The sequence below is a fragment of the Taurulus bubalis genome, assembly GCF_910589615.1.
Source record: "Taurulus bubalis genome assembly, chromosome: 13".
Classification (NCBI taxonomy): domain Eukaryota; kingdom Metazoa; phylum Chordata; class Actinopteri; order Perciformes; family Cottidae; genus Taurulus; species Taurulus bubalis.
The window spans coordinates 25029719-25049035 of record NC_136601.1 but is presented as its reverse complement, the minus strand read 5'-3'; the positions used below and the strand labels follow the sequence as shown (position 1 = coordinate 25049035).

At 45.9% G+C, this 19317-nt stretch overlaps 1 protein-coding gene and 1 long non-coding RNA gene across 2 annotated transcripts; both read left to right on the top strand.

Annotated features, from left to right (window-relative positions):
• Positions 1–553: 553 nt before the first annotated feature.
• Positions 554–12224, top strand: mgarpa (mitochondria localized glutamic acid rich protein a). Its single transcript, XM_079228332.1, has 5 exons — positions 554–694; positions 3680–3780; positions 4397–4502; positions 7175–7192; positions 10994–12224. Exons 1-5 carry the CDS (start codon positions 619–621, stop codon positions 11347–11349), a joined length of 657 nt encoding a protein of 218 aa, XP_079084458.1. The 5' UTR covers positions 554–618; the 3' UTR covers positions 11350–12224.
• A 1260-nt stretch (positions 12225–13484) lies between these two features.
• Positions 13485–16241, top strand: LOC306746158. Its single transcript, XR_013771126.1, has 2 exons — positions 13485–13958; positions 14451–16241. It is a non-coding gene; the product is annotated as an uncharacterized lncRNA (long non-coding RNA).
• Positions 16242–19317: the final 3076 nt, after the last annotated feature.

The window sequence follows — 19317 nt, the reverse complement described above, 5'->3', positions numbered from 1 at the left end:
ATTTATTTGTTTTACATTTCTACTGCTCTGAAGTCAGTGTGAACTATCAAAAATATGAAATGTTATCCTTTTACTTTGGAATGATAATAGTTTTTTTCTTTATAAAAACACACAAATATATGTTATGTATCAAAACAAATCCTGCCAATAGTGATGATTTATGATTATGATGTATTATAATCTGTTTAGAGTTATTGTCAACAGCTCATAATTCATCCGTTAGCGGTGCTGCTAACGTTACTAGCTCTCCTGGTGGTTTAAACACTGATTGGTTGTTTATAGTCACATGATCAGAGACTAGAAAAACCCCAATGATGTCCTGTCATGTTTACTGGATATTGAATATTTCACACCTTGATGGTTAACATTAAACTGTGTCATTAATCCGTGAGGGCGGAGTTAGCACAGAGAAGGATGACTCCTCATACCCTCACGCTCCCTTTCTGTGCGCGCTAATCACCCTCCATACCTCTGCGCCGCACAACCACATTGCGCAACAGCAGAGCGCCTCCTCCTCGCACGCGTGTTTCCCTGACCAGAACCGCACCAGCTCACTCATCCAGCTCCCGCTGTCTGAAACTTGCGGCACTTCTCCCTCCCGTTACCCGGAGAGCAGCGATGTTTTCCTGCAGAGCGGCGTGGCAAAAGTGCGGGCCTCTGGCGCGGAGAGCCGCCTACAGGTTGCCCCGGGACGGTGAGTCTTCATCACTGGTGGTGTGGGGGGACAATCAAACCCACCTCCCAAAAAAAAAACAAAAAAAAAAAACGAGCTCCTCGTGTTATTTATCCGTCACCTTCAACGCGCTGTGAACGGGACGGTTTCTCGCCTCGTGGCTGACATCGCAGGAAGAGTACACGTTGTCCTCGCGCGAATGTCTCCGCATAGCTGCACCACCTCCGCGCTGGGGACGGCAATGGCTGCCCGTTGGATGTGAAGGTCAACTCGAGCTTCTTTATGTATGAAGTGCGGGTCTGAAGCTGTGCAGTCAGGAGTTTGCGGGGCATTTCTTTATCCCTCGTTTGTGACGCGCGCGTGACGCGTGGGCCCGTCCGGCGCGCTGCTCCTCTTTGACATATGGACCTGGTTGGAGTATTTCATGTATTTCATAACGACAGTAACCATCAGCGCGCGTGCCCGCGGGTCACACCGGCATTACGCGTAACCCTTCACTTAATGAAGAAGGGCCAACGTGGCCCTTCTTCATTAAGTGAAGGGTTACGCGCACTATCTTTCTCCCCTCCCTCTCTCTCTCTCCAACGTGAGTGTGCACGTTTACGCGTACGTTCGCGTGTGACCTTCACGTGCGCGCTAACATGGTGGCCGCTTGTCGGTCACGTGGCTGCGCGCTCGCGTGACTTTGATGTAATGTAAAGAGTGCCGTGGCATCCCTGCCGGGAAACGTAATGCTGACTGACGTGCGCGTGCTCGCGAGGCAGCGTCACTGATAAATAACCTTACGTAACCAGGGCTGACGCATGGGAACGATGGACACTACTTAGAGGTTAAGCAGGTGGAGATGTAGGCCTAACTATAGAACACCGGCACAGTGTGGTGTCGATCAAGCAGAGGGTCGGCGGTTCGATCCCCGCGTACACTTGACCCCAAATGGCTCCCCTGCGGTGCATCAATGATAACGATGGTCTCGGTGTATGAACAGGAATGTGATGCTTTTCCGTGTCGCAGATCTCTGCTCATGTTACGCGTTTATATTAAGATCCGTTCAGCGACGGCTCGTGTGCAGCTGCTCTCCTCCCCACTCAGCAGGACGGTATCCTGGCGTAATCCTCCGACATCTTGGCTGCGTCCGCTCCCCTGCTCATGAGGTTCCTCCGCCTCATCCCCAACGCTCCAGCCTGCCGGTATAAATAACAGGGTCAGAGCCCGGGGCGCCGGATTAGTGCCTGAGAACGTGAAGAGTGTAACACCCTCAACTCTGGACGCCGGATTAGTTCATGAGAATATGGAGCGTAACACCCTCAACTCTGGACATGACAAAGTGGATAAGTACTACTTCAAAACACCCAAGCTAGCTCTTTAACTTCTTCTTCCACTAGTTAACGACATTGAGTCCTTTATCCGCCTCGTAGAGCGCCTTCAATGTTCTCCAGTCTCTAATCCATTTGAAGGAGCAGGACCTAGACACAGGGCGAGGAAGTCGCTTTCAAAGATAACGTTCAGGACAGGGAGTTGAAACAGACTAAATACACAGGGGAACGAGGCACAGGTGGAAACAATGAGGGCGGGGCTTGTAATCACACAGGAGGGCGGAGACAAGGAGAGTGACGGACACAACAGAAACAGAACTCAGAACTACCCAGGAGGTCTGGGCGTAACGATCCAGACGACAGCCAATGACTGCTGTGCGTCTGTGTTTCTGCATTAAGGGCCACCAGAGGGCTGATGCGACCTGAGACTCTGACCCGTGAGCGTTAGGATCCGCTTCCCCCCTACGTAGCGCCCGTCCTCTGCTTCCTTCAGCTCAGCACTGTCGGCACTGGTACCGCTGTTTGCACCGCTAGCTGCGAGCCGCCGGCTCAGCCGCGTTGAGGAGCAGTTGGGCACTTTTTTTAGGTCGGTTGACACGACTCCAAGGCCCTCACTTTATCACTTTATGCCTCGTTTATGAAGGGAATTCATTTGGGTGCAGAATCCATCGATTTATACTGATTTTATAATGAAATGTTCAAAGTGTTTCCGTCGGGAAAGGAGACGCTCCAGGTCACCCAAGGAAAGGCTTTTCCTCGAGTCAAAGAGTCTGCTGTCTGCTGTCTGCTCCAGGACTCACCAAACCCTCCTGTGGCATTTGTAATGCTCCCTAAAACAAGTTTTCACAGATGATAGCGTGACAGGCTAGAACCAAACCGCGTACCCGAGGCTGCATCGAACAACAAGCGCTGACAAGCACAGTGTTGGTCAACACACTCTCTTCTGCTTGATCCAGGCAAGAGTGTGTGTGAGGCACGATGAGCCGGTCGAGCACCTCCGGGTGCTTTCTCTCCATATGTTCCACTGAGCTGGAGCTTGACGTGTTGTGCAACACGCTAACCCTGTCCTGCTCTGCTAGAAGACTAGAAGGCCATTCACATGTGTTCATGTAAATGTGTTATATTCATGTGTTCATGACGTTCATTTACGCTGAGTTTGAAATAATTAACATGCTTTTAAAAGAAAGATTTAAAATATGAGCAGGCATCTATATAGATGTTTATTCTTTTAATCAAACTATTGTCTCATTCATTTGTGTCATTTAAGGTTTACTGTATGCTTTGTATTCTCATTGTTAGTTTAAATACTACATTTACTCACTTTTTACTGTTTACACCCAGATTTCACTGAATGTTTGGTTTAAAGTCCTGAAGCCCACTGGTCAACCCTGTTCATGAAAGAGACAACGTCTGGCAGTGCCTTTTTTATTTGTTTCTTCCCAACAGTCCAATATAAATATTATTTTTTTCACCAATCAAATATAAATTTGAAATCAGAATATTTGGGTGAGGGCATTAATGGAGAAGCCGGACAGCAGTTGGCTCGAGTCTAAGATTACTAGAATGTCTTTGGTGGAGGCGTGGCTTAGAGGCGTGGCTTGGAGGCGTGGCTTAGAGGCGAGCAGCTCAAAGTGAGGAGACGTAATGTGACTCCGTCAGGGTTTGAAAGCTCGTGACCTTCTATCTCTTCCAGTTGTGCAGCGGCGACCGATGTCCTCCGTCCCCGGGGGGTCCGGGGAGAACATCGTCTACACCTTGCTGTGCGGCGGCGCCTTCGTGGCCGCCGTGTCATACGTGAGTAAAACAAATCTTGTTTTTAAAAACAGGAAACTTAATTATCCGCAACCACAGGGTTGATTAACTTCACTTGAATTGCTACGATACCGTCGCGTACGTTTCCTAGACGGCGTCATACGGAAGCTGCTGAACATTCCAATACCCAGCATATAAGTAAAATAAATACATTTTTTACCGAACAGTTGTTTTTGACTGAAACTCCTTCCTAACATGCCAGTGCTTTGTTAGATTTGATTTATGTTGCAGATTCGGATTCTTTTGGTCCTAATCAAAAAGGCGTGTTATTAGTATGTGGGCCTGAAACATACAGTTTGAAAAACTCGGGGACGCTCCATGAGGCATTTTTGAGGAACCTTGCTCGTATCAAAATATGGTGTAAAAGTTTTTAGTTTTTTTAAATATACATTTTGTTTGCAACAAAATTCTGAAATAAATGATGTAAAATAACACAAGTATTACAACTCATGTGGGGTTCATACGACTACTGGAACACGGGGAACAAGACGCGCAGACGGCTTTTGATTGGCTCAAATGAGCCGATGTTGTAAAATGACAAAGTGTCCGGGTTTTCAGGAACCGATGAGCTTCTGACTTTCTCCCTTCCTCCCCGCAGACCTACAGCACTGTGAGCTCGGACCAGGCCAGGTTCGACGAGCGCGTTGCAGAAATCAATGCCAGACCCCGGGTGGAGTGGGTCCCTAAGCCATGGCCCCCTAAGAGTAAGTGCTCCTGAGCTTTCCTCCAGCAGACCACACTCGTTATTTTCAATCTTATTGTCTGCCGCGTCTGTGGCTCAGTAAAGTTGGGCGTCCTGCAGTTGCAAGATCAGCGGTTCGATTCCCGGCCATTGGTTGGGTAGGAGAATGGGTGTGAATGGAGAAAGGTCTTCTACGAGTCCGTTTACCATTTTACCGTCTTTCTTGGGACAGAATTCAAACCGACAGGGCAGCTCTTCTTTGTAAAGCTCCCATCTTGTCGGGAGGAAAAAAGGGTTGGAACTCCTCGTGCTGATCAGAATCAGAACCATTTATTCGCCAGGAATGTTTACATAAACAAGGATTTTTTCTTGGCGGAAGGTGACATTAGACGTTAGACGAGACAAACAACAACAACAGGGCAATAGATATTAAGTCAAGTATAAAATAAAGTGCTCAGATAACAGTAATGTAAATAGCAAAGTTCAAAAGCTTCTTTATTTCAGCCGGCAGCGGCGGCTACTTTCACCTGTAAAACCCAAACCGGCTGCACCTGCCAGAGAGCGCTTGTGAAGGAGAGACGTTCACGTGTGCTTTTGCTGTCCTGCGCTTTTTATTCCTAGCTGGTCGTTTCACATCGATTTCAGTTATCAGTCCACTTTGTGTTAAGTCTGTTCATTTGTGACTAAATATTTGTCATAAAGAACCCGTGGGTCTGACTGGACAGCTCCTGGTGCTGAAATGAGGGTTGATATTTGCATTGTTACAAAATTAAAACACAAATCCATTTGAATGAGTATCATTTCAGCACATATTTAAAGGATGTTGTTTTAGAACAGACATGAATGCTGTGGGGTCAGAGGTCTGGGCCTCATTCAGCTCCTGCTGTCGTTATCGAGAGGGGCCGGCTGTGACTGCAGCGTTAATAATAATAATAATGCAGTTCATTTATATAGCGCTTTTCATCTCAGTCTATCCCTGAAACAAAGATGAGAACGCATGAATACAACATGGCGATGCGTCCTCAGTGAACAATGTGCGACCTCGACTCTGATCCACGCTGTGAGACTGGTCTCCTCTGCTCTACGCATCACACCTTTATCAGAACTGCAGCGTGGTTCTTTCAATTCACACCGGACTGCCTCTCTGTGTAAGACCGGATTGAGTTCACCGCGAGCAAAGCATTGTGGGACATCCCCCAGATTATCCCTGTTTGTTACAGCAGGAGAGGAGGGAGGAGGCATCTCTGATGCAGCGCTCTGCAGAGAGCTGTGTCTGTCAGTAGAGACACGCAGTAAACAGTAAACAGACTCGTCGAGCTTTAACTCGACACAACGTCATTCACCCATTCACACACTGGTGGGAGGAGCTAGCATGCAAGGTGCCACCTTCCCATCAGGACTAGCTACCATTCACACGCCGTAGACAAGTGTTTTTCAACCTTTTTCTACAATAAAAAAAATTCTGCGGTACACCAACAACCCAAAAAAGTTACAAAATGTCACATTGTAGCATAATACAGCATGTATGGTAGTTATTATTATTATTAGTGTCACATTGTAGCATAATACAGCATGTATGGTAGTTATTGTTATTATTAATGTCACATTGTAGCATAATACAGCATGTATGGTAGTTCTTATTATAATTAATGTCACATTGTAGCATAATACAGCATGTATGGTAGTTCTTATTATTATTAATGTCACATTGTAGCATAATGCAGCATGTATGGTAGTTCTTATTATTATTAATGTCACATTGTAGCATAATACAGCATGTATGGTAGTTATTATTATTATTAGTGTCACATTGTAGCATAATACAGCATGTATGGTAGTTATTGTTATTATTAATGTCACATTGTAGCATAATACAGCATGTATGGTAGTTCTTATTATAATTAATGTCACATTGTAGCATAATACAGCATGTATGGTAGTTCTTATTATTATTAATGTCACATTGTAGCATAATGCAGCATGTATGGTAGTTCTTATTATTATTAATGTCACATTGTAGCATAAAACAGCATGTATGGTAGTTCTTATTATTATTAATGTCACATTGTAGCATAATACAGCATGTATGGTAGTTCTTATTATTATTAATGTCCCATGGTAGCATAATACAGCATGTATGGTAGTTATTATTATTATTAGTGTCACATTGTAGCATAATACAGCATGTATGGTAGTTCTTATTATTATTAATGTCACATTGTAGCATAATACAGCATGTATGGTAGTTCTTATTATTATTAATGTCACATTGTAGCATAATACAGCATGTATGGCAGTTATTGTTATTATTAATGTCACATTGTAGCATAATACAGCATGTATGGTCATTATTGCGCGACCTACTGGCATGAAGAGTATTTCATTACTAGACCAGACACTATGTTGCAGCTCAGACGCTCAACAATCCGAGGTTAAGTGTCTCGCCCAAGGACACATCGACATGGACTAGCGGAGCCGGGGATCGAACCGTCGATCCTCTGATTGAAGCACGACCCTGCTCACCACGGAGCCACAGTTTCCCACTGTTGTGTTTTATATAGATTGTGCTTATTGTCCTCAGGCCGTAACAGAATGTAAACTGTCTGACAGTAACGTTAACGCAGCCTTTGCTCAAACTCTCTTCTCCTGAGGCTCTGAGACATGAACACATGAACGGTGTTTCTTTTGTTGCAGGCCGGGACGAGGAAGAGGGTAAGTGTCGCGGCCACAGACCTTCATCATTCCATCCATTAACCGCCTGAACACTTCCTGAATGCTCACTCACTCGCTGCCTCGGGTTCAAGGGAACTGATCTGATCTCCTCTGGGCGACTTTTACTACCAGACTCACAACATTGGTTGCAATGAAAGTCCGTGATCGCACTAATCGCTGTGTGTTTCTTTTAACACGCGTGGGCACCGGGATTAGCCCGTCCACGGCGGGGAGGTAACTAGCCAAGTGACGTACGCTAAAAGGGAAACGATTGAACTTCAAGACGTCCACCGAGGTTCTGTGATTCGTTAAAAAAAGGAACGTGAATATATTTACAGCTGTCCACCTTCTCATTTCATCCCTAACATCTCCTCTTCATCGAGCTTGGCTATACTCAGATCCTGAACCTACACCCCACTCAAAAGGCCCAATCTCTGTGAGGGTTTAGGTCTGTCCCTCCGCCCAGCTGTGAGCCCTTCAGGAACACGCTCCGAATTACCCACAATTCATAGCAATGTGAAGTTCAACACGAGGCTACCAGTGGAGACAGAAGAAGAAGGAAAAAGTCAATAAAGAGGCGGAATATGGTTTATGGTTTAGTATATTTATTTAGGTTGGAACCTAAAAACACAGAGATTATATTTTTATATATATATATATATATATATATATATATATTACACAGATGTATTCATTCCATTTAGTTATTGAGCTGTTTTGACAAAACAAGTAAATAGATTATTTATAATTTGAAATAACTCTCCTGGAAGACGTTCACATCAGAGAGTAAAAACTAAGATAAATACTCTGATTGTACATATTCAGAATCATAATCAGCTTTATTGGCCATGTGTGTTTACACATACTTGGCTTTGACTTCACTTGGCTCTTCGTACTTGTACACAATAAACAAGATGAATATAAAAAAGACGTTGAAGACAACAGGAGTCAGATTGTTTACACCATTTCCAGCCCTCATCCTGTCACACTGAACCAGGTGACGTCAGTCCGTCCCTGAGGGTTCATGGTCTCCGTCCTTCCTGTGATCCCGCTCAGTCCTGCTCCTCTTCACCGTCTCCCTCGTGTAGAAGAGGCTTCAGATAAAACCCTCTTTGTCTCAGATACCTGATCTCCAGGTGAGACTTGACTCCTCATGAGCGCTCGCCATCGACCTCACCCGAGCATCTTGGTAGCAGCTCATCCCCATTTTGTTTTTGCTAATTCACACACCGCTTCTGTAGTGTTCATACTTAGTCTGACGATGACCTTGTGAGCGAGGTTCCTTCCCGTTTCTCTAACTGTGTCTTTGCTCTTTTCAGTGTAAAGCTAAAGCTAAGGTCCTCATGGCCGCATGGATATCCGTCCTAGGACTGGATTCTTTGGATCTGAACAGGGAAACAGAGCCCCCCTCTCCTCCTCCCTCCTTCCCCTCCCCCTCCGCTACCGATAGGAAAGAACGAGCCTAAACCCCTCGGGACAAGTCTGTGAAGGACATTGATCCCGTGCGCCTTCCTTCTCTTCTTTTCCCTCCATCTTGCTGCTAAATGTTAACGTGAAACACCTGGAAGAGGATGAGTGGACTTTTCTTTAGTCGATGGACTTCATCGCTGCTCAACACTTGAAGGAGGACAGAAACAGACATTTGGTGGACGTAGTCGAGTAAAGCTAACGTTTAACATTGAACACATTATTATGCTCTGGTCGGACATCGGCTCCATCCAGGAGACGCTTCGGCTGAGCGTGTACTGTAGAGTTATGTGGTGAGCGATTCATTATCATTTAATAAATGGATATTCATTAAGACTTGGCGAACCTTTTTATCGCAGCCGTGTTGTATGTATTCATTACCAAACGATGGCCTCATTGGTAGCGGATGAGATGAGTCTCAAGCCGCTTCCTTTGATCGGAAACGAGACTCCGGCCTGAAACCGTCAGCAGTCGATGATCCTGTGAGGCTTTTTCTAAAATTGTGATCTCTGGAACCCTACAGTCATAAATGTCTCCCAAAATATATACTATATACTATAATAATATAACTAATGGCGGGACCCCTCCAGGCGTGCGCCAGGTAGAGATAACTGATTTTTATTTCTATAAAGATGAAACACTGAAATGATGCACTCTGGTGACCACGACTTTAACTGTAGTTGGGGTTGTGACATTAACCCGGAGACGCCTGCACTTTGATGTTGAGGGACATTTGGAGGGACTCGTTAGAAGAAGAACGAGCGTGGAGCTAGCAGCTAGCAGCTAGCAAGCTCTCGCGTACCAGCAGGCTATTGTCGATCCCGATGGGCGGCCTCAGGCGCTGATGGAGTCCAAGTGGACTCTCACGACGTAGTGGGTTTTCTCTCGCTGATCCAGTGGTGGAGGATCCGTTTAAAGGTTAAAGACGCACGAGCTCCTTAGCCCGTAGTTTGGTAATGAGATGGTAAGAACTAAGATTCAACTTCACCCCTTCTCCCCTTGCACCTTGACCCGCACTCCTCTCCTCCCTCCTCCCTCCTCCCTCCTCCCTCCTTGTCTGTCACGCTTGAGTCTGCATGCGGTTCAGTGTGTGGTGAATGTGTCGCCGCTTGCTTTTCTTCCCGCAGAAGAAGGATTCTCTGAGGTATTTGTGTTTGAAGTGGCTCGTCTGGGTCAGCCTGCCAGCAGCTGTGTTTCCATCTCGTCTTTGCAATGCGTCCGTGTCTCCACACTACGGCGATCTGTTATATGTTGCGTTAAAAAAGATTTAATAAAAATATACGTCACATCAAAAGCCGCACCGCCTTCTGTTCCTCCCCGTCGTCGTAGTTTTTATTGATCGGCGGCGGCTAACGAAGCTCGTTTTCCAACCCTAACAGTCCCCGGTGATGGAGGCCTCCGTTTGATGGACTCATGATGGAGCGAGATCTCCGAGGTGTGGACAGCATGCGGACACGACCCAGACGAGGCCACTTCGTCCGCTGATTCGATCCCATTCGTCCTCGACGTTGTAGAGCTGTCACTTCAAAAGAAAAATATCACGTTTGAATGAATGAGAAAACTAACGGGCAGCAGACGCTCCGTCCGGTGCGTTCTCATGAACATATCTCAGAAACGGCTTCTTTTAGAGCGAGACTTTCTCCAAATTTGGCCCAAATGTCCACTTGCGCTCACAAGTTTCAACCTTGATGACAATTTGGGGGTCAAAGGTCACCGTGACGCCGATGTTTGAAAGTATAAAAAAAAAAGATGACGCAATGATAAACCGCGAAATTTGGCAAAAATCTATGAGGCGGTAATTCAGTTTTTCCCACAGCTAGTTTCTGGTCAAATATAAATATTTTTACCCCCCAGTGGTTTGGATTTTGGATAAAGAGTGACGTCTGTGCTACATCTGAGTGCGCCCTCTCCGTTGTGTCGTTAAGATAAGATGCAATAAAATAATCCTTTAGTAGTCCAGCAGTGCACACAAGAGACACATACAAAAATCAAGTAATATAAATATGCAGTAAAACAGTAAAGAAGAATACAGTAGTGAAGAATACACCTTGGATGGAAACCCAGCTACTGATAATACAATAATAATCTTGTATAATGCGGCTTTAAAAAAAAGAAGAAAAAAACATTTCATATTTGAGGAGGGATGAAGAGGGATGTTTTGCTTGGTTTCTTTTTTTTTTTTTTTTTCAGCGTTTGTGTCTGTGCACAGTGGCTGTGCCGGTGGTTTGATACCGGTGTGGGAGGGTGGCTGCTCGCTGTAGGAGGGGGAAGAACGGGGTCGTGGGAATCGAACCGCTGGCTAATGCGCTGCTTCTGCTTCTTGTGTGCCAGCAGGAGAGGAGGAGGAAGTAGCAGCTGAGGAGGCCGGCGAAGAGGCCGAGGCCGCCGGAGAGGAGGCTGCCGAGGCCGGCGATGGCGAGGGAGAGACCGCGGCCGAGGAGGTCGCCGAGGTCGTCGCCGAGGCGGCGGAGGTCGTCGCCGAGGTGGCGGAGGTCGTCGCCGAGGTGGCGGAGGAAGTAGCCGAGGCCGCGCAGGAAGTGGAGACGGTCGCGGAAGAAGTGGCTCACGCGGCCGAAGCGGTCCAGGAGGCCGCCGCCGCCGCCGCCGAGGAGGCCGACAGCAACGGTACGACTTCTTCACCTGAGGTGGTGGAGGAGGAGGAGGAGGAGGCAGCTGCCTCTGAGGCCTGAAACTGCACACCGTCATGACAGGCACACACACACACACACACACACACACACACACAGAGTACCAGACACAACCTTGACAACCTCTAAACCACTTTAACTCCAGAGCCACTGATACACTGGTAGCTCGCTGTCTAGCACCTCTAGCGGGTAGCTGCTTCTCCTCGGGTGCCTGGGTTCCCCCCTTGTTCATCATCCTCTCGTCTTCCTCAAGCTGTATATTATTTTCTCATATTTATTGCCGTGGGTATGGAGGGTGCATGTTAAGCGTCTCTTCTCGTACGGATGACTTGAGGGTTTTGTTCTCTTGGGGTGCGCAGCATAGATCTCCGTGTGCGATGTCTATATTTGTTCAGATCATAACTCTCCTCAGGAAGCATCCTCTTGGTTTTTACCCCTGTAAGCACCACCGTGACACATTTCCAAAGCGGCAAAGAGGGTTTCATGTGACTTTCATGTGCAGTTATGGGTGAAATAAATGTGATCACTGTGAACACAAACATTCATGTAGTTAACGTGACTAAAAAGCAGCTGGTTTTCCTGTGAGAAAACCAAAAGCCTGACCACACGCAGATAAATGGACGTGGAGAACCGGCAGGAACAGCCTTCAAATACTGTTCTGTCATTGGTATTGATCAAACCCTGTATTTCATTAAAACCTCTGTAATGTTGTGTATATCTTACAGCTAAATGAGATGGAAGCGTGCAAACCCTGTAACTGCTGCAGTGTGCTCTTTTAAGTGTAATGTGGAACTCATGGGAACGCATTAGTCAGCGAGTGATTTAACCCATATGTGATCATATTTTTATTTGACTTATAACTGGTTAATGAGGACTGTGAACATTTTAGGATTATAATAATAATAAAACCTGTATCAAAGCGGAAAGGTTTACTGCCGTCTTTAATTTGTCTGAATTGGTCTTTTAATCTTAATTTGCATTGGAGCGTTGAAGTGAGGGTTTTTTCTAGCAATCCATTCCAGTTGAAAAGTCCACATGGAACTTACAGATGTAAACTTGCCCTTTTCATTTATTAAGTGAGCAAATTCAGCTGGATTAAAACGCTCACTTCATAAATGCATTGCATTATCTCACTGCTTTCCGTGCCCAACTCTCCTGAGCTGCATCCGTCCAGACGCAACACTAAACCTCTTGCACGGCCTGATATGTGCACGAAGACCTCAAGTATGGTCCATTTGTATTGTTGGGAACTCCCAGTCTCTTCACAGATACTGTAGATCAGCACTGCTGCATGTTTTGGGGAATAGCAAAAAGAAATGCAGTATAGTACACACTGTGTATCTCAGATGTACAAATGTATTGGTAAATGTGTCAAGCGGTGTATTTAAACCCCACCTCAATTACCCATTATTAATAGACGTGCTGTAGAACGTCTGTGTGCGTTTTCCTATTCTGACGTGGAAGATCTTCATTGGTTTGTGGCACCACATCGACTAACGAGCGACTAACACTGCGTTTCCGGTCTTCTAGTGCTAGGCCAACGTTGGCATTGCACCTGCACGTTCCACCAGATTGATATGATGGCACTTCCAATTGTTTAGCCGCCACAAGTTGAGTTACCTTAATGTGGGAAAAGATATATGACTTCAGCATCAGTGATGTTTTGGATGGCTGGATTTTGTGTTTCAGTGCCGCTGGCCGCTGCCTCCGCTCTAGAGGTACCAAAGATCTCTGAAGAGTTGGCAACCGCTGTTGAAGACATCGATGAGTCCCCGGCACCAGTTGAGGAGGCTACTAAGCCAGCAGAAGAGGCCCCGGTAGAGGCTGCACCCGCAGAAGAAGCCCCTGCACCAGTTGAGGAGGCCATTGCACCAGTAGAAGAAGCCCCAGCACCGGCAGAGGTTGCACCAGTGGTTGAAGAGGTCCCTGCACCGGTAGAGGTTGCACCAGTGGTTGAAGAGGCACCGGTAGAGGTTGCACCAGTGGTTGAAGAGGCACCAGTGGTTGAAGAGGCCCCTGCACCGGTAGAGGCTGCACCAGTGGTTGAAGAGGCACCGGCAGAGGTTGCACCAGTGGTTGAAGAGGCACCGGCAGAGGTTGCACCAGTGGTTGAAGAGGCACCGGCAGAGGTTGCACCAGTGGTTGAAGAGGCACCGGCAGAGGTTGCACCAGTGGTTGAAGAGGCCCCTGCACCGGCAGAGGTTGCACCAGTGGTTGAAGAGGCACCGGCAGAGGTTGCACCAGTGGTTGAAGAGGCCCCTGCACCGGTAGAGGTTGCACCAGTGGTTGAAGTGGCCCCAGCACCGGTAGAGGTTGCACCAGTGGTTGAAGAGGCCCCAGCACCGGCAGAGGTTGCACCAGTGGTTGAAGAAGCCTTGGCGGCAGTAGAACCTGATGTTACCACCGCTGCTGCTGAAGAACCAGTCACCACCGCAGTTGAAGAAGAGGTTGCGGCAACCCCCGCTGCAGAAGTAAGCCCTGTGGTGGAGGAAGAAGCAGCTGCTGAGGCCCTGGCAGAAGCTCCAAAGAGAGAGTACATTGTTGTGGTCCTGGAAGGAACACCTAAAGCTGATAAATCGCCCAAGGTGCTTGGAGTGGGGCCCTTGACTGGTAGAATCATCCCAGCTCCAGACGACGACCCTGCTTCTGAGGTACCAGATCACTTTGAGCTTTGACTGATCTCAGATTGATCAAAGCATGCACGGATGCTGATCAGCATTGTTCTCATATGTCCTGGTCTTGAGTGTAGCAGTGTTTTGAGAAAGGGTTCAAGAGACCAATTGTGATCATCAGAATGCTTTATTTATTATACACAGTGGATTTGAAAAGATATCTCTGGTAACCTCGGTTTTTAAACTCTGCTACTCAGGGTAGGCGACGGCTTCTTAGGATGCAAATGCAGTAGTTCCAAAAAAGGTACTGATCCTTTTGATTTATTTCTAATTATGGTAGTTAAAGCATGCTTTGGACATGACCTACTTGTTATTAAAGTGGAGCAATTCCACCCTTCACGTCCACATTCCTATGCTTCAGGTTCAAATACACTCTAGGGTTGTAGAATGTTATGTTCGGTGTATTAATAATGTGTTCATATGGACACTGTACACTACTATTGACTCCTGTGCTTCTGTCCTCCATCACAGTGAAGGCTTCCTGAACGACGACTGTCTGTCCTGCAGAAGAAGATGGATGTGCCTTTCTCCAACACTTTACCCATACTCCCTTTTAACCATAAAAAACACAAACAAAAAACCCTGCAAGGGACTAATATGTAGTTCCAATGTACAGATAGACTTACTGCACAGTGTTCAATGCCCGCTTTGCGGAGCCATCAAACCCGTTACTGTGACACTGCACACCACTGACATGTCTGGACTCATCGTCCAAGATGAGCCCAGTCGGTAGTTGAACAGATCTCTGCTATATACCGTAAAAGTCGGGTTACAAGCCGCTGCTACCGGTCAGTGTCCCCGTTAGCTCCCCGCTGTATCCAGTTAGCGCTCCGCTAGCTCCCCGACAACCACAGAATGTAGCGGGACCAGCCCCGGCTCGACACCTGAATCGGGCAGAGGGGACGCGGGCAGTAGCAGCAGCAGCGGGGAGCTAGTAGCGCGAGCTAGTAGCGCTAGCTAGCGCGAGCTAGTAGCGCTAGCTAGCGCGAGCTAGTAGCGCGAGCTAGCGCTGCTGCTAGCTTGCTACAGCGGGGACAGCCACCGAAGGTAGAAGCGCCTTGTAACCCGACTTTTACGGTACCTTTTTAGTAGCCTCAATAACAGTTATTGTAACTTCAACTGAGCCATTTACTCACCATGTATTCGTTCTTACTCTCAGTGTTTACTGCCTCAGAAAACTAACAAACTAGTTTTATTTTAGAGAAGCAAGGGGGAGGGTTCTTACTTCATCAGCATTCTTTACAATACCAGACCTCAGGTTTTTTTCTCCCGCGTCTCTCTGTGTGAAAAGTGAGCAGCTGGAAACCCCCGCTGTCCTATTGTAATGAAGACGCACCTGGAACACCCGGTTAGCCCCTTCGTACAGAAGCTACCTCACCGCTCCTCTTCCTCAAATGAACCTACCGACCTCTTCCTCACGGTCACACGGAGGCTGCGGTTCCCTGGCCGACAACACTCCTCTTGTAAGACTACATAACACAGGTGTTTGTTGACTTCTCTTTTCTTCCCCTCAACTCAACACTGTCGGACCAAACGCTCTGAAAGAGTCACGGTTGAAGCGCGTCTATTGTTTTAAATGTCTGGGGGGTTTCAAACTCCACAGTCTGAGAGTGGCAGATGTTGAGTTTCCTTGTTAGGTGAGTTTGTTCCTCAATTGAAGTATGAAATATATGGGACTTCTTCCTGATGTTAAGTTGCAATGTCTTTTAAACTTAGCCAGAATCCTTGGGATCCACATCTCCTCCTCAGTCAGTGGTCCAGTGGGTCGGAGGAGCAGCGTCGCGTTCTTTCTTTTCCTCGTCTTCGTCGGTCAGGTCTGTGTGGACTTGTGATTTAAAGGCTTTGCAGCAAGTATGAACAGTAATGTTTTCAGATGAGCGGCGTGCCACATGAAATGTGTGTGTGTGTGTGTGTGTTTTGGAGGTGTTGCGTAATGTCTGAAGTAAAGTGTCCCGTGTGAAATGCGTTGACGGCTCCTGTTGTGGTCCTTTCTTCTTGGGTTTCCTCTTTCTCATTTTCTCACCCCTACTGTTGAAGTTAGCTCTCCGTACGAGTCGCTGAGGGGAGATGTGAACTTTACTTTACTGAGTATGTTGTTTTTTTATTTTATTTAAATGGCAATGAGATTCATAAATTGACACACTCGTCGGTCTTTGTTGCTCCCCGGCAGGTTTCTGTAGTAGGACGTGAGAACCTCTGACTGAGGTTTCACATAACACAGTTTTTCTTGTTTTTGCAAAAATAAAGTGGAACTAAACATGATTTTTGTGTTGTCATTTTTTCCCAGAACAATTGACTGCTTGACTTACCCTGAGTTGAGCTGAGTCTGGAGTATTGATAACTAGTTACTTGTGCTTTTATCATTTTTAAGACACACACACACTCACAGGAGTCTGGGAAGACAACAACGACGCTCGTTCCTGTAAAACTTACCCAATGAATCGTTTCAACAAGTTTGAACATGTAAACTAAAGAGAAACCTAATTCAATCAGCTCTGCCGGTCTCACCGTTGTTTGCTGAGCTAATACCTTTTTTTCTGTCTTAGTGCTAAATCAGAAGCTTTTTGCCTGTAGTCTAACTTCTTGTAAAAGCCTCTGCTTTGTAAAAGCAGCTCCTCTCTCTAGCGGTATCTGCAGGCAGTGAATCAGAAGATGACAGAGGGAAGACAGAAGATGGAGGACTGACTGATCTGTTCTTCAATCTCTATAAACTTCACTCAGGAATGCTATTTATTTAATTAACTTCTGTTTCCAGTGAGATATTATTGACTTTATAAAGTGACTTTGCTGTTGTAAACATAACTAGAAACAACATTGAGTTATATCTCAGGTAAAAACATTCTAATCCTGTTCTGAATTTATTTATTGTTAAAATAACGTGTTTTTCTAAGGAATTATTGAGTCACGAAGAAGAGTATTGATAAGATTTGCTCCAAGTAGTAATAAAATCCTAAATATATCTCTACATGCCTGAAGGACACTATAGTTCTCTCCACACTTTAGTTGTCATCTGTAACTCACCACTAGGTGGCACTAGATCTCACACTGTTCCTTTCAACTTCCTGTGAGGAACTTTTAACTGGTATGAACCAGTCTCAATGTAATCCTGATGTTCTCTCTGACCTACAGAAGTAAAGGAGGCCATCAGCCATGTCTCCATAGTTCATCTTCATGCTTAAAATCAGGTTCACCAGAAGCTCCTTCAGCTCAGACTCCAGCAGAGACCAGTGGACCAACCCAGATCCAGTTTCCTGGCGCCTTCGACGGGGGGAGGAGAGCTCGGCGCCCATTCAGCAGCTCCTCCTCCTCTTCTTCCAGGAGTAGAGCATTCAGCAGCTCCTCCTCCTCTTCTTCCAGGAGCAGAGCATTCAGCAGCTCCTCCTCCTCTTCTTCCAGGAGCAGAGCATTCAGCAGCTCCTCCTCCTCTTCTTCCAGGAGTAGAGCATTCAGCAGCTCCTCCTCCTCTTCTTCCAGGAGCAGAGCATTCAGCAGCTCCTCCTCTTCTTCTTCCAGGAGCAGAGCATTCAGCAGCTCCTCCTCTTCTTCTTCCAGGAGCAGAGCATTCAGCAGCTCCTCCTCCTCTTCTTCCAGGAGCAGAGCATTCAGCAGCTCCTCCTCTTCTTCCAGGAGCAGGTGTTTCACTGTGGTGTTCATTGCCCGTGTGCCACCGTTGGCGTGCGGTAGCTTAACCAGTGGAACTCTAACAATGACAGTTTTTTAGAAGATGCAGAAGTGCCCTCTCACCCGCTTACCAAGTGACCTCTCTCAGCCATCGGCAGCCTTTTATCCACCAGAGTTTGATTGTTTTTGTTTTTCTTTCCTAGCCACATCCTGTGAAGACTCATCCTACGTTGCCTCTGATTGGCTAGTTCTTGTTGCCTTCTTTGCAAAGTTTGTGAAGTTTATTTCTGATCAACAGGGTTAGTGAAAGTAGTTTAATGATACTCAGACGTGGATGGCACACATCTTGTAGTGCTCTCTTTTGTGCTTTAACGCTACATGCCGTTCACCCATTCACACACCGGTGGCTCCACCATGAGGGTGCCACCTGCCTGGTGGAGCAACTGATCTTCAGGCTCCCATAATAATTATTATCAATAATATCAATGTTCATAAAACTGACAATAATTACAATCGAAGTTAATTGTTTCCCTAAAAAATGATCAGAAGTGAGTTTAACGATGAAAAAAACATACGGAAATTGAAAAGACCCTTTAGTAAGTTTGGACCGGTGGCCTCCCCTCAGTCTACAGGAACAAAGACGCAAGCTGTCGCGGATGAATCACTTCGCCTGTCTAGTTCGAAGAGCTGGTTAGCATCATAGCTAAGCTAACGTTAGCATTCAGAAGCCAGCAGCCAATCAGAGGCAGAGTGAGGGCGGGTCTTCAGGGCACACTGTTGTCTGGCTGCTTGGACGGATCAGGGACTGACACGTCCACCCGGATGAACGGCTTTGATTTTGGAGGTCAAAGGTCAAGGTCACTGTGACCTCAAGGCTGTCCCATTCTCGTGAATGTGTTGCGTAAGGAGCAAATTCCCTCAAATTTGGCACAAACATGATTAGAATGTGGTGGTCCAAGGGTCACTGTTCCCTCACAGAATACGTATTTGTGTGTGGAACCAGTTACAGTAGAGGAGAAATGGCAGAGCGTGCATATCTTTACATTATGATAACACTTTGCATGTGAATAAGGTGTCAGAGTGCATGACAAGAGCATCACGGTTCATTGAAAACATTCAGATCTGCCAATGATAACTATTCCACTAATGTTAAGCATTCTTTGATAAATTATACGTACTGCATAGACTTAGATTAATTTTTGGTTGAATTGTGGACACAAAGACTGTATTTTGTCCCTCATGTCCTAAATGATATTATATAAAATGATTATAGCAAGTAAAAACGGCAACAATGTTCATTTGGGCACCTGACTATTGTTTTCAGACGGATTTGAAAAATTGTGACTCTATTACAATTTTAAGGTTTTTAATAAAAGGTCTTAAATTATGGTTCAGAGAATAACAACATTGTTCACACACTTAACACCCTGTAACACATTATTGTACTTTGTGTGTGTATCTATGTATGTGTCTGTGGATGTATTCTCTTTTTTATTCTATTTTATCACATTTTGGTATATAAAATAAAAGCTTCCTGTGGACTGTTTTTTTGTGTATGTTATGAATCAAATAAATTAAGTCATAAGTAATAAATGAATATGAGCTTCGTGGCTACACAATTATTTGATTGATTATTTGACTTGTTCGTTGATTGCTATAACTGTTTTTATATTTAACATATTTTTTGGTAAATAATTATTTGGAGTAGATTATTGAT

What these genes read in the sequence shown, in the direction of transcription:
- mgarpa (XM_079228332.1), top strand. Translation starts at nt 619, where the DNA reads ATGTTTTCCTGCAGAGCGGCGTGGCAAAAGTGCGGGCCTCTGGCGCGG. An exon ending in CTACAGGTTGCCCCGGGACG is followed by an intron (nt 695 to 3,679) that starts GTGAGTCTTCAT and finishes TATCTCTTCCAG; the next exon opens with TTGTGCAGCGGCGACCGATG. An exon ending in TCGTGGCCGCCGTGTCATAC is followed by an intron (nt 3,781 to 4,396) that starts GTGAGTAAAACA and finishes TCCTCCCCGCAG; the next exon opens with ACCTACAGCACTGTGAGCTC.